Below are 26,279 nucleotides of genomic sequence, written 5' to 3'. Positions count from 1 at the left end.
CATTTTCATATATAACTTTATTGAATATATTWGTTTTATTTTGTATTTTTGAGGCTCAGAATGTTGTATTGCTTAAACATCACAAATGTCCTTAGTTTGATGAATGTGTATTAGAGTAGAAATATCATTTATTATGAAGAGATTGTTGTCTTCTTCAATCACAGGCTCTCAGCCCCCTAACCCCAAGGTAGGATCTTTAAAGCAGTGGTTCTCAACTGGTTTTTCCTCGGGACCCATATTAAACCAGGTGGTCTCAGTCGTGACCCAGTATTTGCTTTGCAAAAGGAAAATATGTGAAAACGCAATCTGGAAAACTATTTTGAATTCCATATTGATTGTAATTGTAGCAATTATACGTCAAAGGAAATTTGTCAAAGTTACCCATATTCTTGATGAAGAATGTTAATAAACTCGATTGTTTGAGTCCACAAAGTCTATATTGAAAATACTATGATTGAAGAAAAATTGTTCAGAGATGAAATGAGTTCATCACTTTCTACCTGGTTTTTAGTCGTTTAAGTAAATGTTTTAATTATTTTAATTTTATACTCAGACACAAGAATAAAAACAACAGCAATGTGATAATATTCAAGAAGTTACAATGGGTATACCCATTCAAAACCTCCCGTGACCCAAATTTGGGTCGCGACCCACGAGTTGAGAATCACTACTTTAAAGAAAAACATTAAGAATACAGTATATACCATCACTAAAATAAAGCCTATAATCTAATACACTTGTCATGAAGAATAAAAAACACAGATTAGGCTATGTTGGTTATACTTGTATTAACAAACAAAAACAATAGCCTTAAAAATGTGATGATAACAATAATTATAACAATAATAATAGTAACAATATTATTATTATTAATAATAATAATCCAATAAAATATATTTGAAATAAAATACAAATACAATATTACACTCATAATTTGCGCACATGCTTCCCGCATGACGCCATCAGATTTAATGTGATGGAGCTAGAAATCAATGAAAACTTTCAAGAAATACAAAAATACAAAAATCATAGTTCAAAATGTACAAATTTACCCTGCATTTACGATTACGAGAATAAAAACAACAGCAATGTGATAATATTCAAGAAGTTACCATCTTTACAGTCTTGCAACCTGGCTATGATAATCAAGCACAAACCAAAGTTTACAACTATAGACATATTGTGCATTTCAAAATGAATATATCCTCAATAATGTTGTTAATAATACATTTGATATTCTCGTCAGTGGAATAGATATATTCATAGTAGTCAAAAACAGACTGAGATGGCCCTGTACCTCCATGGCTCTTACTCCTATCTCCAAGGCTCACACTGGCGTGGTTCTCCTGTTCAGCGTGTCCGAGTCAGTGTCCCTGTTCCGTTTGCCCCCCAGCCGGTCCAGGGTGCCCATGCCCCTCTCTCTCTCCATGGTGCCTGTGGACAGAGGTGGCTGCTGGGGGGTAGGACCGGAGGACGACAAGGTATTCAGGGGCGCAATGGCAGTGCCGCCGACCGTGGCATTCTGGCCCGCCGCAGAGAGGTTGGACTTGGAGAGAGAAGGCAGTGTACCGCTCATCATCACCCCCACTTCCTCATTGGGGAAGTAGCTGTGCAGCTGGTAGAGGGAGGCCCGGTCCACCGTGCCGTAGAGGGGGGGCCCGCCGCCACCAAGACTCCCCATCTTGGAGTCCCGGGTCAAGGTATACATGGAGATATCGCCCCCTACTCCTCCACCAGCATGGTGCGGGTTGGGAAGGGTGGCCACAGAGAAAGGCGGGGCAGACGGCGGTAATGCAAAGCTCTTGGCGTCTGTGGGTGAGGTGTCACGGGGGGAGTGTGGCGGGTCGGTAGAGTGCGAGCTGGAGCGGGAGCGCCGGCGGAAGCGGTAGCTGGGCAGGCGGAGCATGGCGTTCGTGGTGCTCTTGAAGAGTTCGGTGCGAGAGCGGCAGCGCAGCTCCTTGTTCTTCTCGATGTAYATGTTGACGGCCAGGACGCCCACCATCTCAGCCAGGATGAAGGAGAGGCCTCCGAAGTAGAAGGACCAGCCGTACGAGTAATGCCACTTCTTGTCCTCGTCCTTCTTGGGCGAGATGTCGCTTAGCGCCGCAGAGATGTACACGATCACGCCGATGATGTTGCTCAGGCCTGGGGGAAAGTGAGAAAAAAAGTGAGATATAGACTGGAATCTACACTGAACAAAATATAAACACAACATGTAGAGTCTTGGTTTCATGAGATGAAATAAAAGATCCCAGAAATGTTTCAAACGTACAAAAGCTTATTTCTCTCAAATTTTGACCACAGATTTGTTTACATCCTTTTTTAGTGAGCATTTCTCCTTTGCCAAGATAATCCATCCACCTGACAGGTGTGGCATATCAAGAAGCTGTTTAAACAGAATGATCATTGCACAGGTGCACCACTCTAAAATGTGCAGTTTTGCCACACAACATAACGCCACAGAGTTTTGAGGTAGCGTGCAATTGACATGCTGACTGCAGGAATGTCCACCAGAGCTGTTGCCAGACAATTGAATGTTAATTTCTCTACCATAAGCCGCCTCCAACGTTGTTTTAGAGAATTTGTCAGTACATCCAACCGGCCTCACAACCACAGACCACATGTAACCACACCAGCCCAGCCAGGACCACCACATCCGGCTTCTTCACCTGTGGGATCGTCTGAGAGTATTTCTGTTTCTAATAAAGCCCTTTTGTGGGGAAAAACTCATTCTGATTGGCTGGGCTTGGCTCTCCAGTGGGTGGGCTTGACTCCCAAGTGGGTGGGCCTGGGAGGGCCCTCCCAGGCCCACCCAAATCTGCGCGCCTGCCCAGTCATGTGAAATCCATAGATTAGGACCTAATAAATGTAGTTCAATTGACTGATTTCCTTATATGAACTGGAACCTCAGTAAAATCTTTTAAACTGTTGCCTGCTGCGTTTACATTTTGGTTCAGTATAATATGCCTTTGATTTTCTCTGAGCTTTTCCATAGGGGGGTGGGGGAATGGCTCTAAACGAACCATCTCAACTTGATTACTTCTCTTGTGTTATGTCTCATTGACCTGAGTCTCCACTCAAGGGATGATATACTGTATGTGGCGGCAGGTAGCCTAGTGGTTAGAGCGTTGGGCATAACCGAAAGGTTGCTGGATCGAATCCTCGAGCTGACAAGGTAAAAATCTGTCTTTCTACCCCTAAACAAGACAGTTAACCCACTGTTCCCCGGTAAGCCGTCATTGTAAATAAGAATTTGTTCTTAACTGACTTGCCTAGTTAAATCAAATTATAAAAAATTACATGTGGGAAATCTAAGCCGCAACCAACATCATTAACATGAGACGAGTGATGGGGAGGGAAAAACAACACAAAAGTGAATATCATGGATGGATGTTATTAGCCTTAACAATAACACTCTTTTCCGAGTTCAGAGACCATTGAGAACATTCCATCTTAACAAGAGGAAAAGGAGTATGAGACACCATTGAGCAGGATTTGAACTCCAGGACTAGGCTTCATCTGTGTCCAGGAAACCAGCCCCATGTGTACTGAGTAATAGAGAAACCGTCAAGAACAAGACGCCAGCGCCTTACCAGCAGCCACAAACAGGATGCCTCCTCCTAGGATGATGTTCCTCTTGCTCTTGTAGAAGCTGCTGGATGCAACACACATGCTCCCCATCAGGACGGACGTCATAAGCAACTCGAGGATGGGGGAAATACTGGAGGCTCGACCACCAACCTGCAGACGGAGGGTGGTGAAATGTTCCTTAGAGTCGCTGATCTAAGGTCAGTTTCTTGTTGAAAGTGGTTTAATGGTTATTAGTTGTTGGTTTGGGGGGGGGGGGGGGGCGGGGGGGGGGGGGGGGGGGGGGGGGGGGGGGGGGGGGGGGGGTAATATTTGCGAGCTAAGATCTGTGCCTATGGGTAATCTTTACTCATGGAACAACTATGCATTAGATATTACTTCCTATCCTCTGATAATATTGGAAGCGACTGCAACCTTATTGTGTCATAACCTGCTGAGCTGAGCAAATACATACTAAAGATGAATGATTAAAGATAGTTGTGAAGGTGACTTGCAGGGGTAGAACCCAAAATTATTTTCCTCTCGTTTCGTTCTGAACAGAACCGTTATTTGTGTAGTTACGTTCCAATGTTCCGACCAGCAAAATAAAATTCTGAACCGGTTAGAACTCCCCAAAAAGTACCGGTTTATATTATTCCTTTCTGTTCCATTTTTAACCTCTAAAATAGTCAAAAAAAATATTACATTTAGCTGTAGATTAAATTACTTCACCAATCAGTGCGGATAGAGCAGCTAAACGAGCAGGTAAGCGATTTAATCTGTATAGGAAAGTCACAAAGAGCTAATTATATTTTGCCGTAACAGCATGGTTTAATCATAATGAAAGACAAACACACACACACTGTGCTGCCAGTCACAGTGTAAGGCGCCAGATGCAACTGAAATGTTACAGGTGAGAACAAAGCAAGAGAGGATGGAGGAAGGCTTGCCTTGAAGCGCTGGGCATCTTGTTATGATGCGTTATCTGAATTACGCCCACAGAATTACACCTACGGAGGAGGAGCAGCTCTATGGAGGAACTTGAATGTCTTTGAACTTCTGAGTTGGTTTAATGTTGGACCAGAGCAAACGTACCTAGCTAACAAGCTTGTGCGTGCAGAGCAGCACTAGAATTAAAAACACGTCTTACCTTTCTGTACTTAATAAATCCAATGTGGTAACTACAGTATATCTCCCCAATTTCGGAATCATGCTTGTAACATCATCAGGTGGCTACAGTAACCTATGCAGGTAGCCTACACACACACGCACACCCACTGGTAAAGATTTCCAGCTGCCAGGCAGACGCTGGAATACGTTTCTGAGTGACATAGGGGCTTTGTTGTGGACTGGAGAAAAAAAATGTCCGGAATGTAAAATAATGTTATTAGCCGGTTCCCATGCTTTTAAAATAACGGTTCCGTTCTGGAACAGTATAGATCACGGGTTTCGTTACTCAAATCATTTAGTTATTTTCCAGTTTTTGATTCTGTTCCCTGAACTGGTTCCAACCCTWGCTTTTCCGGCTGCGTATGTGACATTGTCACCATCTGGGGTAGAGTAATATGCCACACTAAGCTTTTATTTTGTAACACCTTTCATAAATGACTAAATGTATCCTACATTCATATTCCAACCGATGTTCTGGTTTGATTGGAATATCCTATTCCTTTGTTATAATTCCCTCCGGCAAATGAGAGATACTGACTGAGTTAGCTAACTCATAACCTTGTACCTCGGCATTCACTAATGCTGTTTCCCAGCATTTCTTTTCAATTCGACATCACATCTTTCTAGTGACATCCTCCCACTGCCCACGTCCCCTTACTCACGCAGGAGGTACTCTGCTGCATCTCACTTCCCCTTACTCACGCAGGAGATACTCTGCTGTATCCCACGTCCCCTTACTCACGCAGGAGATACTCTGCTGGAACCCATGTCCCCTCACTCACGCAGGAGATACTCTGCTGCATCTCACTTCCCCTTACTCACGCAGGAGATACTCTGCTGTATCCCACGTCCCCTTACTCACGCAGGAGATACTCTGCTGCATCCCACGTCCCCTCACTCATGCAGGAGATACTCTGCTGTATCCCACGTCCCCTTAACTCACGCGGAGATACTCTGCTGCATCCACCCTTCCCTTACTCACCAGGAGATACTCTGCTGTATCCCACGTCCCCTTACTCACGCAGGAGATACTCTGCTGCATCCCACGTCCCTTACTCACGCAGGAGATACTCTGCTGATCCCACGTCCCTTACTCACGCAGGAGATACTCTGCTGGAATCCCACGTCCCCTTACTCACGCAGGAGATACTCTGCTGCATCCCACGTCCCCTTACTCACGCAGGAGATACTCTGCTGATCCCACGTCCCCTACTCACGCAGGAGATACTCTGCTGCATCCCACGTCCCTCACTCACGCAGGAGATACTCTGCTGGATCCCACGCCCCCTTACTCACGCAGGAGATACTCTGCTGCATCCCACGTCCCCTTACTCACGCAGGAGATACTCTGCTGGATCCCACGTCCCCTTACTCACGCAGGAGATACTCTGTGCATCCCAGCCCCTTACTCAGCAGGAGATACTCTGCTGGATCCCACGTCCTTACTCACGCAGGAGATACTCTGCTGGTCCCATTCCCCTTACTCACGCAGGAGATACTCTGCTGGACCCAGTCCCTACTCACAGCGAGATACTCTGCTGCATCCCACGTCCCCTTACTCATGCAGGAGATACTCTGCTGATCCCACTTCCCCTACTCACGCAGGAGATACTCTGCTGATCCCACGTCCCCTTACTCACGCAGGAGATACTCTGCTGCATCCTGATCATAGTCTTGCATCGTCCGGGAAATGATTTGATCTGAGAACACACTCCTCTCTTCAGCCCTGAGAGAGAGATGAGAGAGAGAGAGAGAGAGAGAGCAGAGAGAGAGAGAGAGAGAGAGAGAGAGAGAGAAGAGAGAGAGAGAGAGAGAGAGAGAGAGGAGAGAGAGAGAGAGAGAGAGAGAGAGAGAGAGAGAGAGGAAAGAGAGAGAGAGAAGAGAGAGCAGAGAGAGAGAGATCCAAAATAAGCTTTGGCAATATGTACATTGTTACGTCATGCCAATAAAGCGAATTGAATTGAAAAATTGAGAAGATGTGAGAGAGAAGATGGACAGAGAGAGAGAGGGGATAGGGACAGAGAGAAGAGAAGGGGGATAGATGGACAGAGAGAGAGAGAGGGATTAGATGGACAGAAGGAGAGAGATAGATGGACAGAGAGAGAGAGAGGGATAGATTGGACAGAGGAGAGAGAGAGGGATAGATGGACAGAGAGAGAGAGATGAAAGATGGACAGAGGACAGAGAGAGAAGATGACAGGGAAGAGAGAGAAGTAAGCAGAGAAGAGAGAGAGAGGAGCGACAGAGGAGAGGATAGATGGCAGAGAGAGAGAGAGAGAGGGATAGCTGGACAGAGAGAGAGAGGGATAGATGGACAGAGAGAGAGAGAGGAATAGATGGACAGAGATGGACAGAGAAAGAAAACAGAGATGGACAAAGAGAGAAAACAGAGATGGACAGAGAGAGAAAACAGAAATATGGGAGAGAGATGGGTATTAGAGACCGAAACAGGACAGGACAGATATCTGGGGCTTGGTGTATGGACATATTAAGTATTCATTTGAATCCCTTTTCAAGTCAATTATGACAGTCAAATGAACCACAAACAACCCTTTGTACTCTGAAGAAAACAACAGACTTCATCAATAAGTAAGAAGCTGTAATCAGTATGTTGAGCATCTGCCACAAATATTATATAAAATGGCTGTTGTCCTCTTTTGCGGTCTATCACTTACTGTAGGTAGCAAATGGAGAACCACTCCATCAGACTATCACTAATGACTCATCACTCTGACTCGTTACAGGAAACTAGGCGTATGTCCGCGTCACTATTTCACAGGAGAGACATTTTTTTTATTTATCAAAATGCATTTTTGGGCGGAAATGCCTTCTGGAACATGTGAACTTTCATGTGCCTTAATATCAAACATGTATGCCATCTGTAAATATGAATAAAATTGTTAAATTTCGAGCCTAGTTGGTTTAGCCACAGAAAAAGTCAGCAACCTTCCCGCTAGCCATGATTGGCTGAGATAATGAATGGCTTGACACGCCGAGAGATGAGTTTGGATTGGTCTGCCATGTAGCACGCTTCTATCTATTTAAGCTGGTCAGTATGTGTAGGCAATTCTMTCTAACGTAGTTTAAATATATATATATATATTGCGTAGTAGAACTGCATAAGTGTTGCTCTCCACTTTCTGGAGGAACGAGTTTTGAAATCAGTGGAATTAGAGTATGATACAGTAGCCAAGGAAATGGAGAAAACACCTATCTCCGGATTACATTTTCAAACTAAGGGCAACCAGAGGGAGAAGCGTCCATCCATGTATATGGGTAAGATAGTCTAGCTAGCTAACGTTAGCTGGCTGGCTCACTAGCTAACATTACATGTATGCAACGTGTATCTGTGTAATAATATTATTTGCTTTGCTAGTTATAGCATAATGTTAGCTAGTTAGCTAACATTGAACCTGATTGGTTAGCTACCTGCAGATTCATGCAGGGTAGTAACGTCATGAATTGGGATTATGGTTCATTGTTTAGCTAGCTAGCTACATGTCTAAACAAAAGACTCCACTTGTCACGACTTCCACCGAAGGTGGCTCCTCTTCCTGTTCGGACGGCGCTCGGCGGTCGTCGTCACCGGTCTACTAGCTGCCACCGATTCCCTTTTCCTTTTCTGTTGGTTATGTCTGTATTGGTTTCACCTGTTTCTCGTTTGGGGTTTTGTTCAGGGCTATTTAAGCCTTCTAGGCCCGCCTGCTTTGTGCGGGCTTGTTTTCTGTTCTGTGTGTGGATGGTTGTGTTTGGTTATGTTTTTGGACTGTTTGGTGTCCTGTTTTGGGGAGGTCATTGTTTTCGCCTGTTGTTGTTGGCGTGACCTTATTCTTACCGGAATAAATACGGCAAACCCAAAGAACCCTATGCTCTCTGCGCCTGACTCCGCACCCACCACTCCTAGCTACGTGACACCACTATGCAAGTTTCCATTTCAATTGAATGTTAACGATGTCACTGCAACAACTATTGATATACGTAGCTGGTAAATTCGCTCTGGCTATCTACTCCAATTTCAGAGCACTCTCGTCTGAGTTACCAAGGCTCTGGATAACATAAAAACAGCCTAACCAGCTCTGCTAGGGCGAGTAAAATAGTCAGAGTGAGCTGTTCTCTCATTTGTGTCTGGAAGTAGCTAGCAAGCTAGCCAACGTTAGCCAGTTAGCTTGGGTGCCCGACTGCTGTTGTTGGACAGAACGCTTGGAACAACCCTTAAAGAGATGGGTGGGGCTAAAGCTTAAGAGGGTGTGAACGATGCTAAATAGGTGTAGACAAAGAAGAGCTCTCCAGTAGGTGTACCAAAACAGTCAAAGGCCATTTTCTCAAAAGTGAGGTTACAAGTTTATCAACTTTCAAAGCAGAATTACATTCCCATTGTTCCTCAACTGTAGTGTATGATAAACCATTTTCTAGCTCTGAGTCTCTACCTGTATCCAATGTAAAAAAAAAATAACACCATTTCAAATTTGCTACATAAGACTGAACCGAACCAGTCGGTCACAATTGTCCTCTTTGGCATTCGCTGGTCTCACGTAGCCAAACCTTCAAAATCAAGTCATTGTCACGCATGGTTCTCGACAAGATTAGTTTCTCGCAGATGACAATAGGGGAAAAATGCTAATGTGTGATCATGTTAGATAAGCACCTCTTGAAATGTGCCTTTTTTTCTCCTGACTGTCTGCCACTGCCCACTGGATGTCCTCTAAATGCACTCCAGGTCGCACTGTGTCGAACCGTGTCTTTCATGGTTGAGCTGCTCATCAGCTGCACAACACACACACTCTTGTACACACACCTGCACACGCACGTATGTGCACATAAACGTGCGTGCACACACAAAGGGGGAAATATGTAAACACACTGAGCCAAACACAGTGATCCACCCACACACCCACACCTACCCACACCCACCCACACACACACACACACACCCACACCCACACCCACACACACACCCACACACACACTGAGGCATTCATCTGACCCCACCAAAACCCTGGAAATACACTGATCCCCCCATCACCTCTCCCCCTCCCCACACACATCTAGACCTCCCCTTACCCTCCAGACAGCAGATCCTCCAAAGGCCAGAGTGGGTGAGGGCACCAGGGTCTTTCTTGTCCTTGTTGTTGGGGTCGTCCTGAGAGGAGTTGGCCGTGCTGTTGCAGATGAAGGCCCGTGCGTACAGCCAGTAGTCCGTCCCAATGGCCACAGCCATCAGGGAAAAGGCTGCAAACGCCCCCAAAGTGGTGAGGACAACCTGGATCCCCTTCTCCCACCACACCATGACTGGGCCGGAGAGAGGGAYGAGAGAGAGGGATTGAGAAAGAGAAGAACTGGTGAAATGGAAAAGACGCCTGAAAAGCTACAAATCAAGAGTATCCTCTTGAGAGGTGTGGGTTTGTCTGTGTTTCAAAGGAAACAAACCGATATACCGCAATTGACCCGTTATTGACCTGGATGTCCAAAACCTGGTGTGTCGATTTCAATTCAATAAGACTTCATTAATCCCAGAGGGACAATTACAAAAGCATTGTCAGTGCTTTGTCTCTCTGATGACTTGTAATTGTTTTAATACAAAAGCCCTTTGAGAAGGGCAAAAACTGAAAACTTCAGTATAACTGTCTAGTCTAGTTACAGAATAATTACTTGGGTAAATCATATTGTTTCCTTTTGAATCCAGGCATCTGTTAAGTGTGTCTTTGGTTAAGTGTTAACGTTAAGTGTGTGTGCGCGTGTGTGTTTGTGTGTTTGGTGAAGTGTGTTTCCAGTGAAATGTGTGTTACCTTGGGGCATGCCTCTGCCTTTTGCCTCCATGTCTGCAGCTTGCTGTTCCTCGTCAGTGAAGAGTGCGCATTCAGAGTCCCCTCTGTCCAAGCCGCATCCATAGACCGCTCTTCCTCTCTCGTTTCCTCTCTTCTCTTCTCGTTCCCCTGTCTCTCTCTCTCTCTGCTCCCGTGTTCCTCCCCTTCTCACTACCTCCGTCTCTATGTGAACGTGGATCCACAACTCGAGGTTCCGTCCCTCTTCTCAGTAAGTGGCCGTGGCATGGGTCTCAGCGTTGCTCCTGTGGGGTTGAAGAATAAGAAGAAAAAAGAAAAGGATTTAATAAATTCATGTGATGTGAGAGGGAAGCCAAGTAAAATGGTCTTTCTTAACCTTACAAAAAGATGAATCATTAATACAACTTGGTTTGTACATTATGCGATGGACCAACCCGAAAGGAAAGAGGCTGATCCGTTTCCACATTTCACCTAGAGAGAGACAGAGGGATATATAAAGCAAGAGGGAACAGGAAAGAAGCGAGAGAGTGTGCTCTATTCCATTGCCATGGCAACAGTAAATTCCAAAGTCTAGGATGGAACAGAACACGGCGAGTGAGAAGCGAGTGGGGGGTGAGGGGCAGCTGGAACAGCTGAGGGGATTTTGCCGCGATTAAACCGAATATAAATACTGATGCCGAAGACCTCAATATAATATATATTTTTAATAAGAGTGAGTCATTTCAAAGCCATGATAAAACATGTAGAATCCTAGTGTACTGTTCAATTAAGGAAGTAATCAAGCGCATTCAGATGATGACAAGCACTTCAGTATCATTATGTAGTTGAGCTAACATATGCTGTATGTGAGCATCTTCGGTACACATCATGGGCATTAATATGGAGTTGTTCCCCCCTTTGCTGCTATAACAGCCTCCACTCTTCTGGGAAGGCTTTCCACTAGATGTTTGAACATTACTGCGGGGACTTGATCCCATTCAGCAACAAGAGCATTAGTGAGGTCGGGCACTGATGTTGGGTGATTAGGCCTGGTTCGGCGTTCCAATTGATCCCAAATATGGTTTCAATGGGGTTGAGGTCAAGGCTCTGTGCAGGCCAGTTACAATTGACCGGGGCAGCTCTAGCAGGGCAGAAACTTGACAAACGTACTTGTTGGAAAGTCACTGAGCTTTTCAGTACGGGCCATTCTACTGSCAATGTTCGTCTATGGAGATTGCATGGCTGTGRGCTCAATTTTATACACCTGTCAGCAATGGTGTGGCTGAAATAGCCGTATCCATTCATTTGAAGAGMTGTCCACATACTTTCCGTTTATCATACGATGCAAACGTACATACAGAATGATTCATGAGCAGCAAATACAGTTATGTTTACAGTAATTACCTAAAATGCTACTTTTTTCTATATTAAATGATGTGATGGATGCATCATTAATCAAATGATTCAGTGTACTGCAGTAGGAACCTTGTAATGATAAAATCACAGCCCAAAAGTTAGGTGATAGTCATCAAACAGTGGTTTATGACTCACGATTTCTACCCCAGTTTCAAGAAGAAAAGTTAGTTCAATCCATACCTGAACCTACTGAAACGGGTTTTAAATTACACACAAAGATGATTTTCCTCCATGTCAAAACCATTAGAAGGTGTTTGTTTCTATAGTTGATTGGGTACGTACTGTTCAGAAAGCAAGTAACCTAGATGGACAGATATGGAGGAGTTTTGCCATCGGCAACACATCAACACAGAATTATGATAAAGGAAGAGATCGAGTTCACGGACAAACCAGAACCACATACTGAAATGCATGAATGTACAGCTTTGGGGTACATTCGTGGCATTAAATGACGGGTGATTGGGGAGATTCTGTAAGACTATAACAATGCAGAGTGAACAGAAAGTATGGGTTAAACAACAAGAGGATAACCTCGATATTAGTTGCACTTCTCCACATTGTGCACACAGAGACACACATACACGCAGAAGCACACAGAGATACACACTTTCCTCATCTTTGGTCTGAATCCTGAAATGTCCCCTGATTTGCACACTGTATGTAAAGTGTATTGTCAGTAAAGAAGAACTGTGCGGCAAAAGTTGAGGAGAGGCAAGTAGCTCGCGAATACTTACTGTGTGTATGCGCGTGTGTGCATTAGTGCGTATTTGCGTGTGTGCATGAAATCATAAAGCAGAACCATTGCATTGATAAGGCTATCGCTATCTGCAAAAGTAAATGCACAACACCCTGGTTAAGCAAACTACCTTCATGGTCATTAACCAATTGCTGCTGAAGGGCTAAGAAAATGTGTTGTATACTGAAGCATCATAGAAAGCAGAAGCAAAACCATTGCATTTATTAGCTGATGAATGTACATGGACAAAGACAACCTACAAGTGGAGGTCTGTCTAAATGTAGCGCTTCCTCTGTCTTCTAGGCTGAGATCAATTCCATCTATTTATTAACATATACCACTTGTGAGACCAGCAGCGAGAGAGAGAGAGATGCCAGGTTAAGAAACCTGACAAAATCTGATTTAAAAAAATCTGATTTAAAATAAGATGTTGAGTTATTAACAGCATAGCTGGCATTGTACCGAGTAGCCTACATTTCTGTGTAAACATGAAATAAATAACTCTTATTTCAATGCAATATTGTTTTTAAAAAAACATGTAGGATAATTACAGTATGTGCATTTCGATATGTAGGCTAATATTGCGAAAATGAATACTAGGCTAATTATGTACCTGGACCTGCTCTGCAGACTTAAAACGCACATCCCTCTTTTCATCATGTATATATAAAATAACTTTTCCGGAAGCATATCATATACATATTGCATACAATCTTTATTCTGCTTAATGTCTTACCTGTAATTCTTGAACTTCTGCAGTGGTTACGGTGGACGGACTCCGTATGCGAGGCATGTGCAAGACGTGAGAATGAATGGTAAATATTGCTAGGATGAACGTCGAGGGATGTGGTGGGAGTTGGAGGGGGTGMGGGGGGGGGGGGGGTGCAGTGAGAGAAAAAGGTGTTTTTGAATAAAAGGTCAAATCAGATGTTTAATTCCTTAAGTATGTCATCCATTATAATAAACATTATTGCATAAATGAATAGGCTCTGATTATTAAAATTATTATTGGATAATTTATCAAGGTTTATTAGGGAGGGGGTTATAGCCTATGAATGTAATGCCAGTCTCAAGTGGCTTTATTAGGCCTACATGAACCATCTTATGACGGTATAAATGTCAGCCATTTTGGTCCTGGAGCTGTTACACCATGCCTTGCAATGCTGTGATAAGATACTGTTTAAAATAATGAATTTGAAGAATTTATCTGCACTGTATGCCTATGTCTGTTAGCTAGCCTGACAGTTTTAGAGACATAACTTTTTCTAATTAACTGCCAATATGCCAACATTCCAATAAAACAATGCAGTCAATCCGCAGCCATACACTGGATGAAATGAGTTGATGATAGGATGATAAGTTGTAACTGCAACAAGTATTATATTGTATCATATAATAGCACTCACAGTTTTACAAGAAAATATAAATTGAGACATTTATGGTCTGTTTGCATATATGTTACAGGCTATTTATACAGAAAATTGGTAAAAACCTGTATTAACTGTATCTATAATTATATGAAAATGTATCCACCTCATCCACCTCATTTTCGAACATTGCTATGGGCAAAGCCAAACAACGGAAGTGACGGATTCGACTTCTGCTTTACTTCCCTACTGTAGCGCTGGTGGCAAACTTGCCAGAGTAAATCATTTGAAAGAGTCCATTTATAGAGTATACAAGTCAAGTAAACAATTATAAATGTGAGTGTACAGGTGTAATTTTCTATGTATTTCGTTCAAGTTCGCTAACGTCAGCTAGACTTACTAGTAGGCTAGTTCTGTTGTGATAATAACGTTAGTTCTGTTGTGTCAGAGTTAAGGCCTGAGCCATCCACCAAGTCAATAACTACAACGATAACTCTAATGATAACCTATAGGCTACATAACTATAAAACGTTGGTGAGCATCCACACTGGAGGAAAGTTTCTCATGTAGCTACAGTCCTACATATGTCAATCAACTGATCAAACGCACAGCTTCTCTAACACACAGATACTGAGATACTGGTTCAGACCGTTCAGTGCTTTCAGGGTGTATTCATTGTCATAGTGAAAACTGCAAATAATAGTTAAATGTACATGTAGGCCTAATGAAAATATAGTAACTCGTATTTAAATGTCGCAATTCAACAACAAACGCCCATTAGCCAGCGCATCTTTTACAGCATGTATTTGCCTCGTTGCTCAAGTGGTTTGCAAGTCATTTCCGACATGCATTTTCTATGCTGTAGGCCTGTTATAAATTCAGCAATTAGCAAGAGCAAGCCTGCTTCTTTCCCCGAATAGGCTATTAGCTATTTATTAAAACATATTTTAATAAATGTCCTATATCGTTTGTAGCCGATAGCTTTTCCTGGGATTTCACGAGAAGAGGAATTGCCTATTGTGGAGAGGCTTGCGTAGTCTATAGCCTGTTGCGCACGGTAGCAGCTGGAAGAGAGAGGCTAATGATGTGACCCCGAAGTAAAAAGCGAAATATTAGCTATATATTAGGCTATTCATTAGTTAAATATTAGGACTATAGGCTAAATATTTACCTGGCAAAGTGTAAGAAAAATAAATTAACAGATTATGAAATGAAATTCCTCCAGGCTGCACTCTGTGGTCCCTGGGCACGCAAAGCTCCACTATTGATAAGGCCTATGTTTTTAGACAATTATTATCAAGTGAATACACAATTACTGTTCATAGGCTGTAAACTGCAGTGATGTATTGGGTACTTTTAATAACCACGCACATATCCTGTTTTGTTTCATTGATGAAAAAGTGCATAGGCCAACAGTCTAGGCCTCTTTATGCAACTATTTGGATCAGTTTGGGTCTATTCTCGTTAGTTTAGAAGGTCCAGGAAGGTACATTAGCAGGCCACTCATGGTGAAGGTCTATTTTGTCAGGATGTAACCCGTTGTTAAGATAGGCCTACTATAGGAACATATAGGTTTCTCCTTTCCAACTCTCAGCCCGTTAATAATGCTGTAGCCTATTTTACATTCAGCAAGCAAGAACAAGCTTGCATCTCTCCTATAGGCTAGTAGGCTAAAGAAATCGAAATAAGTGTCCAACAAGCTTTTGTAGTGTGCCTTTTCCTGGAACTCCACACAATTTAAAAGGGATAACCATGGCAGCGGGGAGGCCAGGTGCATAATTGCACTACAGAACAATGAAGACAGACAGGCTGGAGATGTAACATATAGCCTATGTTAGAAGCGTATGCATATTAGCCCATTATTCATAAACTCAATGTTAGGCTTCATACCGCAGTGAATATATCCAGTCAATTTACAAAGAGAAAGAAGTTAAGTTGATCATAGGTAGTTCATGTGAGTACAAAACTCTAGGCTGTAAACTGCAGTGCCTATGTTGTTTGAATAACCGCTCAAAAGCCTGGCGTTTTGAATGCATGTTCATATCGAATTAACTGCATCTAGCCTGCCTGATTGGGCAACCATTTGCATCAGCAGTGGAGTACAGTACTCAAGTAAAAATACTTTAAAGTACTAATTTAAGTCGTTTTTTGGGGGTATCTGTACTTCACTTTACTATTTATATTTTTGACAACTTTTACTTTCATTTCACTACATTCCTAAAGAAAATAATGTACATTTTACTCCATACATTTCCCTTGACACCCAAAAGTACTCATTACATTTTGAATTCTTAGCAGGACAGGAAATTGGTCTAATTCGCGCACTTATCAACAGAACAAATGGTCATCCCTACAGCCTCTGATCTGGCAACTAACTAAACACAAATGCATAGTTTTGGAGTGTGCCCCTGGCTATCCATACATTTTCAAAAGAAGAAAATTGTGCCTTCTGCTTTGCTTTATTTAAGGAATTTGAAATGATTTATACTTTTAATACTTAAGTATATTTAGAACCAAATACTTTTAGACTTTACTCAAGTAGTATTTTACTGGGTGACTTTCACTTTCAGTTGCAGCGATGAGACAAGACTGTAACTAGTACCAATTGGATACCTTGAAATTAGGGGATAAAAATAATAATGTTTTTTCTTTATCCTTGTTATAGTTAAGGAAACTAAGCAGCACATTCTCCCATAAAAAAATTAAGTCATCAATAATATTAACAATTATAAAACTATGAATATCTTTCCATAATTTCTATACGGGTAGACAATGACAAAATAAATGCAAAACTGTTTCTGGACGCTCAACACAAAAAGTACAGTTAATATTCATGTATTTTTTTAGTTTCTTCAGGTAATGATTCGCAGGGTAATACGTATGGATCATTCTGAAAGAGACCTCTTTGACCTTGTTAACAAGCAGGTATTTGTGTGGTAATATAACCAGACTTTTTCCCAACAAATATCATTGATGAATGTATTCCAGTAAGTTGTGACATAAGGAATGGAAACAATGTCCCTTTGAAATAAAGTATGTATAGATCTGTTGTTCTGAGGGAGCAAGAAGAAACACATTTTTCCTATTGGAGTGTCAACTGGACTAAGCGAGGGTAGGTCAAGAAGGTGAGGTCTGGTTACACCTCTAAACAACATGAGAGTTCCAGATGGAATAGCATCAAAGACTATGGTGAACTCTAGGTGTAACAGGGATATTGTAAAGAGATAAAAATTCCTCATAATTGAGTATGTCACGCCCTGACCGTAGAGATCCTTTTTATGTCTCTATTTTGGTTGGTCAGGGCGTGCGTTTGGGTGGGCATTCTATGTCTGGTGTTCTATGTTGTCCTTGTTTTGTATTTCTATGTGTTTGGCCTGGTATGGTTCCCAATCAGAGGCAGCTGTCTATTGTTGTCTCTGATTGAGAACCATACTTAGGTAGCCTGTTCCCACCTGTGTTTGTGGGTGGTTATTTTCTGTTTCGTGTTTGTTGCACCTTTCAGAACTGTTCGTTGGTCGTTTTGTTGTTTTTGTTCGCGTATTCATCTTAATTAAAAGTATTATGGATACGTACCACGCTGCACTTTGGTCCTCCTCTCCTTCTCCCGACGACAATCGTTACAGAGTAACAATCCTTCTGCATTAAAAAGTTGACTCACAAGCAGGCTATAATTATTAAACCATTTCTTAAAAACAAATACTTTATTTCTATACAAAATATCCTTATTGTTCCAAATGAAATACCTATGCAGGGGAAAAAATATGTTTATATATTAACGACCACGCTAAGAATATTTTTCTATGAAAAGCAGGTCATTTTGTAGGAATCTTATCAATGTTATAGTTAAAAATAACATAAAAATGAAGCCACCAAAACGGGAGAAGATATAATGAGAGATGAAATTCCAAATTGAAGTTGGATTCTTTAAGAAGTGTTTAGCCCAATTCATCTTAAAAGTATTATTCAAAGTTGGAAAATCTAAAAAATTGTGACCACCATATGTGTTCATAACGACAGATTTTCTAATATAATGTGTATGACTTTTCCAGATGAAGTTGAAAAGCATCTGGTCAACCGCTTTACCTATTTTGTTGTCAAAATGCAGGGACTGGGCTACATAAGTAAGTCTGGAGATACCTTCAGCTTTAGAAAGCAATACTACTCTACCTTTCAAGGATAAATCCCTCTGCAACCAACCAATGATTCAACTTCTTTTCTTTTTTTTCAATAATAGGTATGAAATTGAATGAGCATTTTTCCTGTTGATCCTTAGAAATGGTAAACCCAAGGTATGTTACTTATTCATTGACTGGAATATTGCATATAGAAGGTATCACACAGTCTTTAACAGCAAACAATTCACACTTATTAAAGTTTAGGCAAAGACAAGAAAATATTTATCACATCGACTGCTCTAGAAATCTGGTCAGCATCTTTCAAAAAGAGGGTTGTGTCATCTGCAAGCTGATTTATGATAATATCTGTCAGCGATAGAGATCCCTTTTATATCGCTGGATTTAACAAAACTTGTAAGAAGTTGGGTTGCAAGCAGGAAGAGGTAAGGCGAACTTGGGCAACCTTGCCTAATTCCTCTTTTCAAATCAAATCTAGGAGAAGTGCCATGCTTCAATTTAATGGAACTGTTCCCATTCATATAAAGTTTTAATAGTACTACAAAATATTTTCCCAACAGTAGGTGAAGTTATAAGGGTGAAAGGGACCAAATTATTACTGTGAGGCACATGGGCTACTACTAACTACTAACATGTACACTTGGTATTACGTTCTTAGCTACAGTATACATATCTCCCTGGTATGTTACATCATTTATGCAGCAGCATACAATACATTTTTGGACGCACCTTGTTGTGCTGCGCTCACTTGAACTAGAAGGTGGATCGGCTGTTCTTGTGGGCCATGTTTGTCATCAAACTTTGTCATCAAAGTCTGGCATTCTCTGGATTTATGATGCTTTCAGGACAACTGGGAACTCGGAAAAAAACAAGGTCAAATCACGACGTCAGTGATCTTCAGGTCGGAGCTATAGAAAGAGGCCCGGTATTCCAAGTTGTAATTCCGAATTGGATGACCGTTCAAWGCAAATTTTCCCAGTCGAAGCTCATTTTTTTCAGAGTTCATTTTTTTTCAGAACTCACTGAAGTCTGAGATTTCCCAGTTCTGAGTTTCCAGTTGTTTTGAACGAGGCATAAATCATGCTGGATTGACAGCATGGCCAATGTATTCAACTTTTTCTGGCCCATGGTGTTGAAAGTTTATCTTTTTAAGCTTGGAAAAGAAACCTTTAAACCCAGACCTGGACCACACACCCATTCCAGTGATTGCTTTGCAACGCTTGCATTTAGCCACTGATTCCTTCCAAACCACTCATTGTTGAATTTGTGATTTCCAACTTCCTGTGTAATGTTTATGTCCAATGGCCGATGAGCACCAATAGGTTTTCTTTATAATTTCTCTTCATATGGATTGAAAAGGATTTGCCAGTAGATTGTCGACGTGATGCATGATGACAACTGCTTGTCTAGTTTGCTAGCTAAGATTTAGAAAGTGTGATGTTGACATGATCAGTCCAATCAAAGCTATGGTAGATATAACATGATTTGACTTAATTTTATCTGTGGCCAATGACCTTGAGCTTTCTTGGATGAGCACTTCTAATGTAACTCTATGGCCGCACCCGAGGGGCTTGAATTTTTTTAGCTCTACCCGTAGATCTTGCGGTGATGTAGTGTCCCCATGAGTGACAGAACACTAAGCTAATCACGGCGCAACTAGAGAGCATTACCAACCCATACGCTCCATATTTCTTGCTGGCTTCTCCACCACCACAGAAAAAACTGAGCTAGGCTGAAACACCTGCATTTTGGAGCTGCCTTACTCAAGAAAACAAAAAAGAGACCATGTTTGTATGCGGCTTTATTAACTCAATGATGATTTTTTTTGCCCTGTTTGGAAACTGATATGTGACACGTATTAATGCCAAAATAACAGGCAAAACAGGCAACAACAAAAATCATATATACAGTACCGGTCAAAAGTTTGGAAACACCTACTCATTCAACTCATGTAGTAACCAAAATAGTGCTAAACAAATCAAAATATATTTTATATTTGAGATTCTTCAAAGTAGCCACCCTTTGCCTTGATGACAGCTTTGCACACTCTTTTTTTGCTAAACAGGTCACCACTGTTAATATCACAATCCTTGGTAATATGGTGTATTTTGTCACAATGTATCAGCTAACAGAAACATGCTAATGCAGGGATTTCTAGTTGCGTGGATATTAATTATGATCATGAGCGAGCACGGAGGAGGTTGTATCCATAGTTTCAGCATTTGACTTCCGTGTTTTAAAAGAGTTCCAAAATGAGGTGGATAGGATCTCTGTGATACAGAAGACATGGGCTGTATCCATTCGCAGATATAGGCTATCATCAACAGTTCGTGGTATTGGCTTCAGTTTGTACAACGTTTGAAAGAAGTTTGACTGCGCAATCTGAAGTGATTTATAGCCTATGGTGGGTCAATTAATGAAGTCAATTGAGAGAAAAATTGCTATTCAGCCCGGCATAAGTCGTGTAACACTTAACTGTGACAATGCATTGAATTCACCCTACGGTCTTTGTAAGCCTACTCATAGAATTTGAATTATATTTCTATGGGCATCAAACATATTACGAGCCTGAAATAGCTGTTCACTGCAAACTTGAATGACTTTCCTTTGTATTTCCAGTATATCCAAAGGTGATTCTGTATAGGTAATGTGTCATCTGTACTCTCCCATCACACACACACACACAAGCGGACTTGTGAGCTGGTCATCATTTTTTTTTTTTTATATTCCAGCATCCGAACAGTGCACTGTGCACCCACCAACCTTCCTTCAATTCGCATGGCTGAAACAATCTCACGGAGAAAGCATCTGAGCGAGTGAAACAGCACCCCTGTGTCTTACTATATGTAGCCCACGTACCTGATGCTGTCTGGCCAAGAAGAGTATGGCCTTCACTCGCTCGGATGCTTTCCCCGTGAGATCATCCAATTATTTTTGATGAACGTGCAAAGGTAACCTACTCTTCGAAGTGATTTGACAATCAGATGAAAACGTCACGACTGGTTGTGTTCATGGAACGTTAAAAGGTAATACGTTCTTACAGTTAAATTACGTCTTTACTATAAAAACCCATGGGGGCCTCAGACTGGCCTCTGCCTGGGGCCTCCAAATCACGAACTCCACCCACCGCTGTACAGACACACACACACACACAGTCTTGTACAGCTAACCTTGTGGGGACCCACAATTCAGTCCCATTCAAAATCCTGTTCTTCCTAACCCTAAACCGTACTCCTACCCTAATCCTAACCCTAACCTTAACCCAAAATCCTAACCTTAACCCTAAACCTAACACTAGCTCCTAACCCTAAACGTAATTAAAACCCTAAACACTAATTCTAACCTTAACCCTAAACCCCCTAGAAATAGCATTTGATCTCCCCAGTTGGTCAAATTTTTGTTTGGTACTATTCTTGTGGAGACTTCTGGTCCACACAGTACACACACACACACACACGCAAAACATTGTAACACCCATTAACACCATTACACACACACACACACACTTGGTACTGCTACATTTCTTATGGCTTTAAATAAGCAGAGCTTTGGATTAAACACAATAGCAGGGGGCATTACCAAGATACTGAGCATGTCAGTCTCCAGTCCTGCTATTCGTTCTCTACACCAGTGTGCAAACAGGATTTCATCTCAATATAGTTTAGCCATGTTGATCTTTTCAGCTCTAAAAGTTCCTGACATCAGCGGTAGGTGTGTGTGTGTGTGTGTGATTTTGTGTGTGCTTGTGTGTGTGTGTCTGTGTGTGTGTGATTGTGTGTGCCAGACATCTGACCACAAACATTAAGCACACACAGATTTACCTCTAGGATTTATTCATTAGTTGTAGAACAATGACGTTAGTCAGCTACCCACAGGCATCGATCCAATAACAAATAGTATCTCAGGTATGAACAATCTCTTCAGATTCATTAGTGCATTGCTTAGCAAAAAGAAAATGTCCTTATTGTCATTATTACCATTAAATCGTTGATTTGGTGGTAAATATGGGTAATATATTTACACTAARAATAATAGTTACAACAATAAGAATTATATAATAATCTTAATAATAATTAATAGCTTGGATCTCTGCTACTGTTGTTAGGCACAGTTCATTTTAAAAAGCTCAAAGACAGGTTCTAAGAGAGCGCCTTAACAAAAGAAGAAAGTCATCGAGAATGAGTGAAAAACGAGGCCTGCAAAGAGAAGAGACAGGTAGAACAAGTCTGCCCCACATTACATTAATGGGGATTTGAGAGACAAACCAAGACAAATGATCAATAAAGTTCAAAAGGTGGGATACCGGGGATGGGAAGCAAGAGGAGAAACAAGTGAAGGCAATAAAAGGAGCTTGAGGAAATCAATGAATCTCACTTTAGCTACAGAAAACCACAATCGTCCTCAACTTCAATAACATTCACGGTCTAGTCAAGACATGGCTCTCTGAAAGGAAACCTCAATTTAGCAGAGTATTATAACGAGGGAAAACAACAGAGGATAATATTTCATTGACAACATAAATGTTATACAATTCTTATAGCTACCCCTTTCACCTCTCTCTCGCTCTCCCTCTCTCTCTTAATCAACCTCTCACACCAAATCATAATAGGCCTACTATATTTTACACTATAGAGTTAATACAACTACACCACTACACTATTCTACCTATTATGATTACAGAACAAGCAACAAATATTATTTTGTTATAATTTTCCCTCCAGCAGGAGCCAGTCCTGTTTGATAATGCATTCATATATTTTACTCTATACTATATTATAGGCTGTACATCGCTGTCCCGGGTCCCAAACAAACGAATGCTACCACTCATCACACGTGTATGTGCATCTGCTACATAAAAAACAATATAGATATTAAAAAAACATTTGATCACGTTTTCTGATTGCATGAGAAGATATGGAATTCAGAAAAACAACCACATCATATTAGGAAAACAATTGGAATGCAATTCAATGTCTCAAATTGAAATGCATGCACATTGATCGGGAATTAGTTCACTATTTGTAGGCAGACATTGCAAGACTTTGTTATAAGTCGTTCTTCTATCCCCCAAGTCCGGAATTGCTAGCGTTTCGCTAGAAAAAATTAGCATGTCAGGACACAAAAGGCAAAGTTCAACCTCGATGTAGAGCAATCAGACTCACTGCAAAAGCACTAGGTGGTGCTACAGAGACCCATTGGTCATGTTTTGCTCTCGTTCAGACCTTAATTCACTAACGGACGCTATTGTGAAATTCACTGAGTGTACAAAACATTAAGAACACCTGCTCTTTCCATGACATAGACTGACCAGGTGAATCCAGGTGAAAGCGATGATCTTTTGTTGATTATCACTTGTTAAATCCACCTCAATCAGTGTAGATGAAAGGGCGGAGACAGGTTAAAGGAGGATTTTTAAGCCTTGAGATAATTTAGACAGGGATTGTGTATGTGTGCCATTCAGAGGTTGAACGGGCAAGACAAAAGATGTACTGCATGTGCCTTTGAACGGGGTATGGGAGTAGGTTTATCCCACGCTCGACAGTTTCCTGTGTGTATCAAGAATGGTCCACCACCCAAAGGACATCCAGCCAACTAGACCCAACTGTGGGAAGCGTTGGAGTCAACATGGGTCAGCATCCCTGTGGAATGCTTTCGACACCTTGTAGAGTCCATGCCCCGACGAATTGAGGAGGGAGGAGAGGTTTCTAATGTTTGGTACACTCAGTGTTTATTTCTGTGCTTTATATTAGACATTGTTAAACTCTTATCAACCTCTCACTTTCTTTCTCTCACATCCTCTATGGTTTTATTATATGTTCATATATAGTTGCATTTACTTACATTATTATAATACAGATGTTTCTAAACATAGATAATGATAATGGTCACAATCTTTCTTTTGATATTAGTAGTAGAAATAGTAGTAGTAGTAGTAATTGTAGTTATAGCAGGACTGTGGCAGCTGGTTTGTGTGTGTGTGTGTTGCATTTAGTATAAGGATACCAATAAACATCAGAATAGAATGTAAACATGTAGTGCAGTAGGTAGGCTACATAGGCAGCATCTATTATATACACCCAGTCACAGTCAGAAGGAGAAAAGTAAACATTTCAAAATAAACACAGTCTTTACTTCATCAATCTACTCCATCGCTGTATGGAAAGCTCTTTTGGTAACTATGAATAGAAGGAAGTTACTCTACCGGCAAGCAGCCATGTGCTACAGAATATGAACACTCAAGCTAATTAGCAATCAAAGGAGGATCATACGTCTCATGGAATCTGCAAATAGGCTCTCATTCTTCGTAGTAAAATGGTTTTTTTTTTTATATTCTCAGTCGTAAATATTTGTAAATGATGGGAAGTTATGGATTTTCTTTGTTACCATGACATTTTAGTCAAAAACATAAAACAACAATTCAAGTGTTTTTTTTATGGATGCTGAAGCCTATGACCTGGACATTTATACACACAAAAAAAAAGATGCTATCTAGAACCTAAAGGGTTTTTCGGCTGTCCCCATTGGAGAAGAACCCTTTTTCGTTCCAGGTAGAACCCTTTTGGTTCCAGCTAGACCCCTTTTAGAATCACAGAGGATTCTACATGGAACCAAAAAGGGTTCTACCTGGAACCAAAATGGGTTGTCCTATGGGGACAGCCGAAGACCCATTTGGAACCCTTTTTTCCAAGAGTGTAAGGGTATTACAAGAATGCTACTGCAGAGGGGAATCTGAGATGTTACAGTATGTACAGTTAAGTCACAGAACCCTCTTGAATGATCTTCAGATGTCTCAGATTTCTGTCTTCGTACTCACAATTCTTGCCTCTCAAATACAAACGATGAATAAAATGATAGAACTAATCATACAGGAATACACATCTCATGAAAGACAAACATGGTTAAGATTTCAACATTTGTTTTTCCAGGACTTAGAGAAAGAAAAATGTCTATACAGTTTAAGTATAAATCTCTATGCATATACAATTTGTTCTTGATTCTTGTGTGTGTATTAGTGCTTGAAATGCATCGTATTCTTTTTCTTCTGAAACAGCATCACCATTTCTTATAGACCCCCTCACCTCTCCTCCTCCCTCTTTTTCTTATTGTGTAAATTATGATCATATCCTTCCCTCTCTCTCTCCCTCGTTTAAAATATCTGTCTTCATTTTAAGCACAGCATCAATTGTGAATCATCCTCCACCCATCTCGTTTTCTTTCCTTCGTTCATTCCCTTCTTTRTCTTGATCTCCTAAATATCCTTCCTTCCTCCCCTCTTCCATCTCTCCTCCCACACTTCTGTGTGTGCACATGTGTGTGCACGTGTGTGTGTGTTTGCATCTGTCTCTGTGTGTTGGACGTATGACAGAGCCAACCCCTGCTCTGTCTATCCCCCCCTCCCCTCGCTCCCTCATCCCTCACTCCCCCCTTCTAGCATGGCGAGGCACTCATGTGCATGTGTTGGTGGTATCGGGGAGGGGGCTGGGCAGAGGGGGGCATGGCCATGGGCATGGACTGGGGAGGGGGCCCGCTGGGGTGGGAGGACATGGTGTGGTGGCTGGAGTGGAGGGGGTGGGAGGACATGGAGTGGTGGGGGTAGGAGGAGGAGGAGGACTGCTGGTAGCTGGCGCCCGAGGAGGGGCCAGAGGATGGGGCCTGCTGCTGCTGCTGCTGCATGGAGCTGCCCTTGGGCGGCGGGGGCGTCTGGTTCAGCTGGATGGAGATGTCGCTGGAGACTTCAGACGCGCTGCGGCCCCTCTTTGGAGGAGGCCACGACTCGGGGTGAAGGTATTGGCCGCTGTAGTCGCTGCACTCGGACAGGCGGGGGCGGTAGAGGGACGGGTGGGGCCGGTACATCTCCTCCTCGGCGTAGCGCTTCATGAAGAGGTACACTGACATCACCCCGGCCCCCTGGGAGAGAGCAGCGCAAGTACACWATGAAATACTATGACTCATATTAATGCATGACATGAAACTGAAACACCATCATAAAGAAGTCATAAGTGACACATTGGGCCATCATACATACATCAGGGACACTCTGAACCACAGCAAAAAGAAGGCTGACTAAAAATAAATCATATTATATAAAAATCACATAAAGTACTGGGCCATGAAATACAATAAATAC

The 26,279-nt window shown here is 41.8% G+C and overlaps 1 protein-coding gene and 1 pseudogene across 2 annotated transcripts in view; both read right to left on the bottom strand.

The window, feature by feature from the left end:
* On the bottom strand, positions 1 to 13,477 carry LOC111955623 (voltage-dependent calcium channel gamma-4 subunit-like; annotated as a pseudogene).
* Positions 13,478 to 21,967: 8,490 nt separating this feature from the next.
* The window catches only part of LOC111955608 (voltage-dependent calcium channel gamma-7 subunit), a 34,585-nt gene continuing 30,273 nt past the window's right edge, over positions 21,968 to 26,279 (bottom strand). For both annotated transcript variants that reach the window (XM_070436368.1, XM_023975828.3), the window contains one exon: positions 21,968 to 26,059. In XM_070436368.1, the coding sequence (XP_070292469.1) occupies positions 25,580 to 26,059 (480 nt within the window). In that variant the 3' untranslated portion in view covers positions 21,968 to 25,579. The remainder of the gene's footprint in view (positions 26,060 to 26,279) is intronic.

Source organism: Salvelinus sp. IW2-2015, linkage group LG31 (genome assembly GCF_002910315.2).
Source record: "Salvelinus sp. IW2-2015 linkage group LG31, ASM291031v2, whole genome shotgun sequence".
Classification (NCBI taxonomy): Eukaryota; Metazoa; Chordata; class Actinopteri; order Salmoniformes; family Salmonidae; genus Salvelinus; species Salvelinus sp. IW2-2015.
Note: the sequence above shows the minus strand (reverse complement) of the source record. Positions and strands in the feature narration are given on the sequence as shown.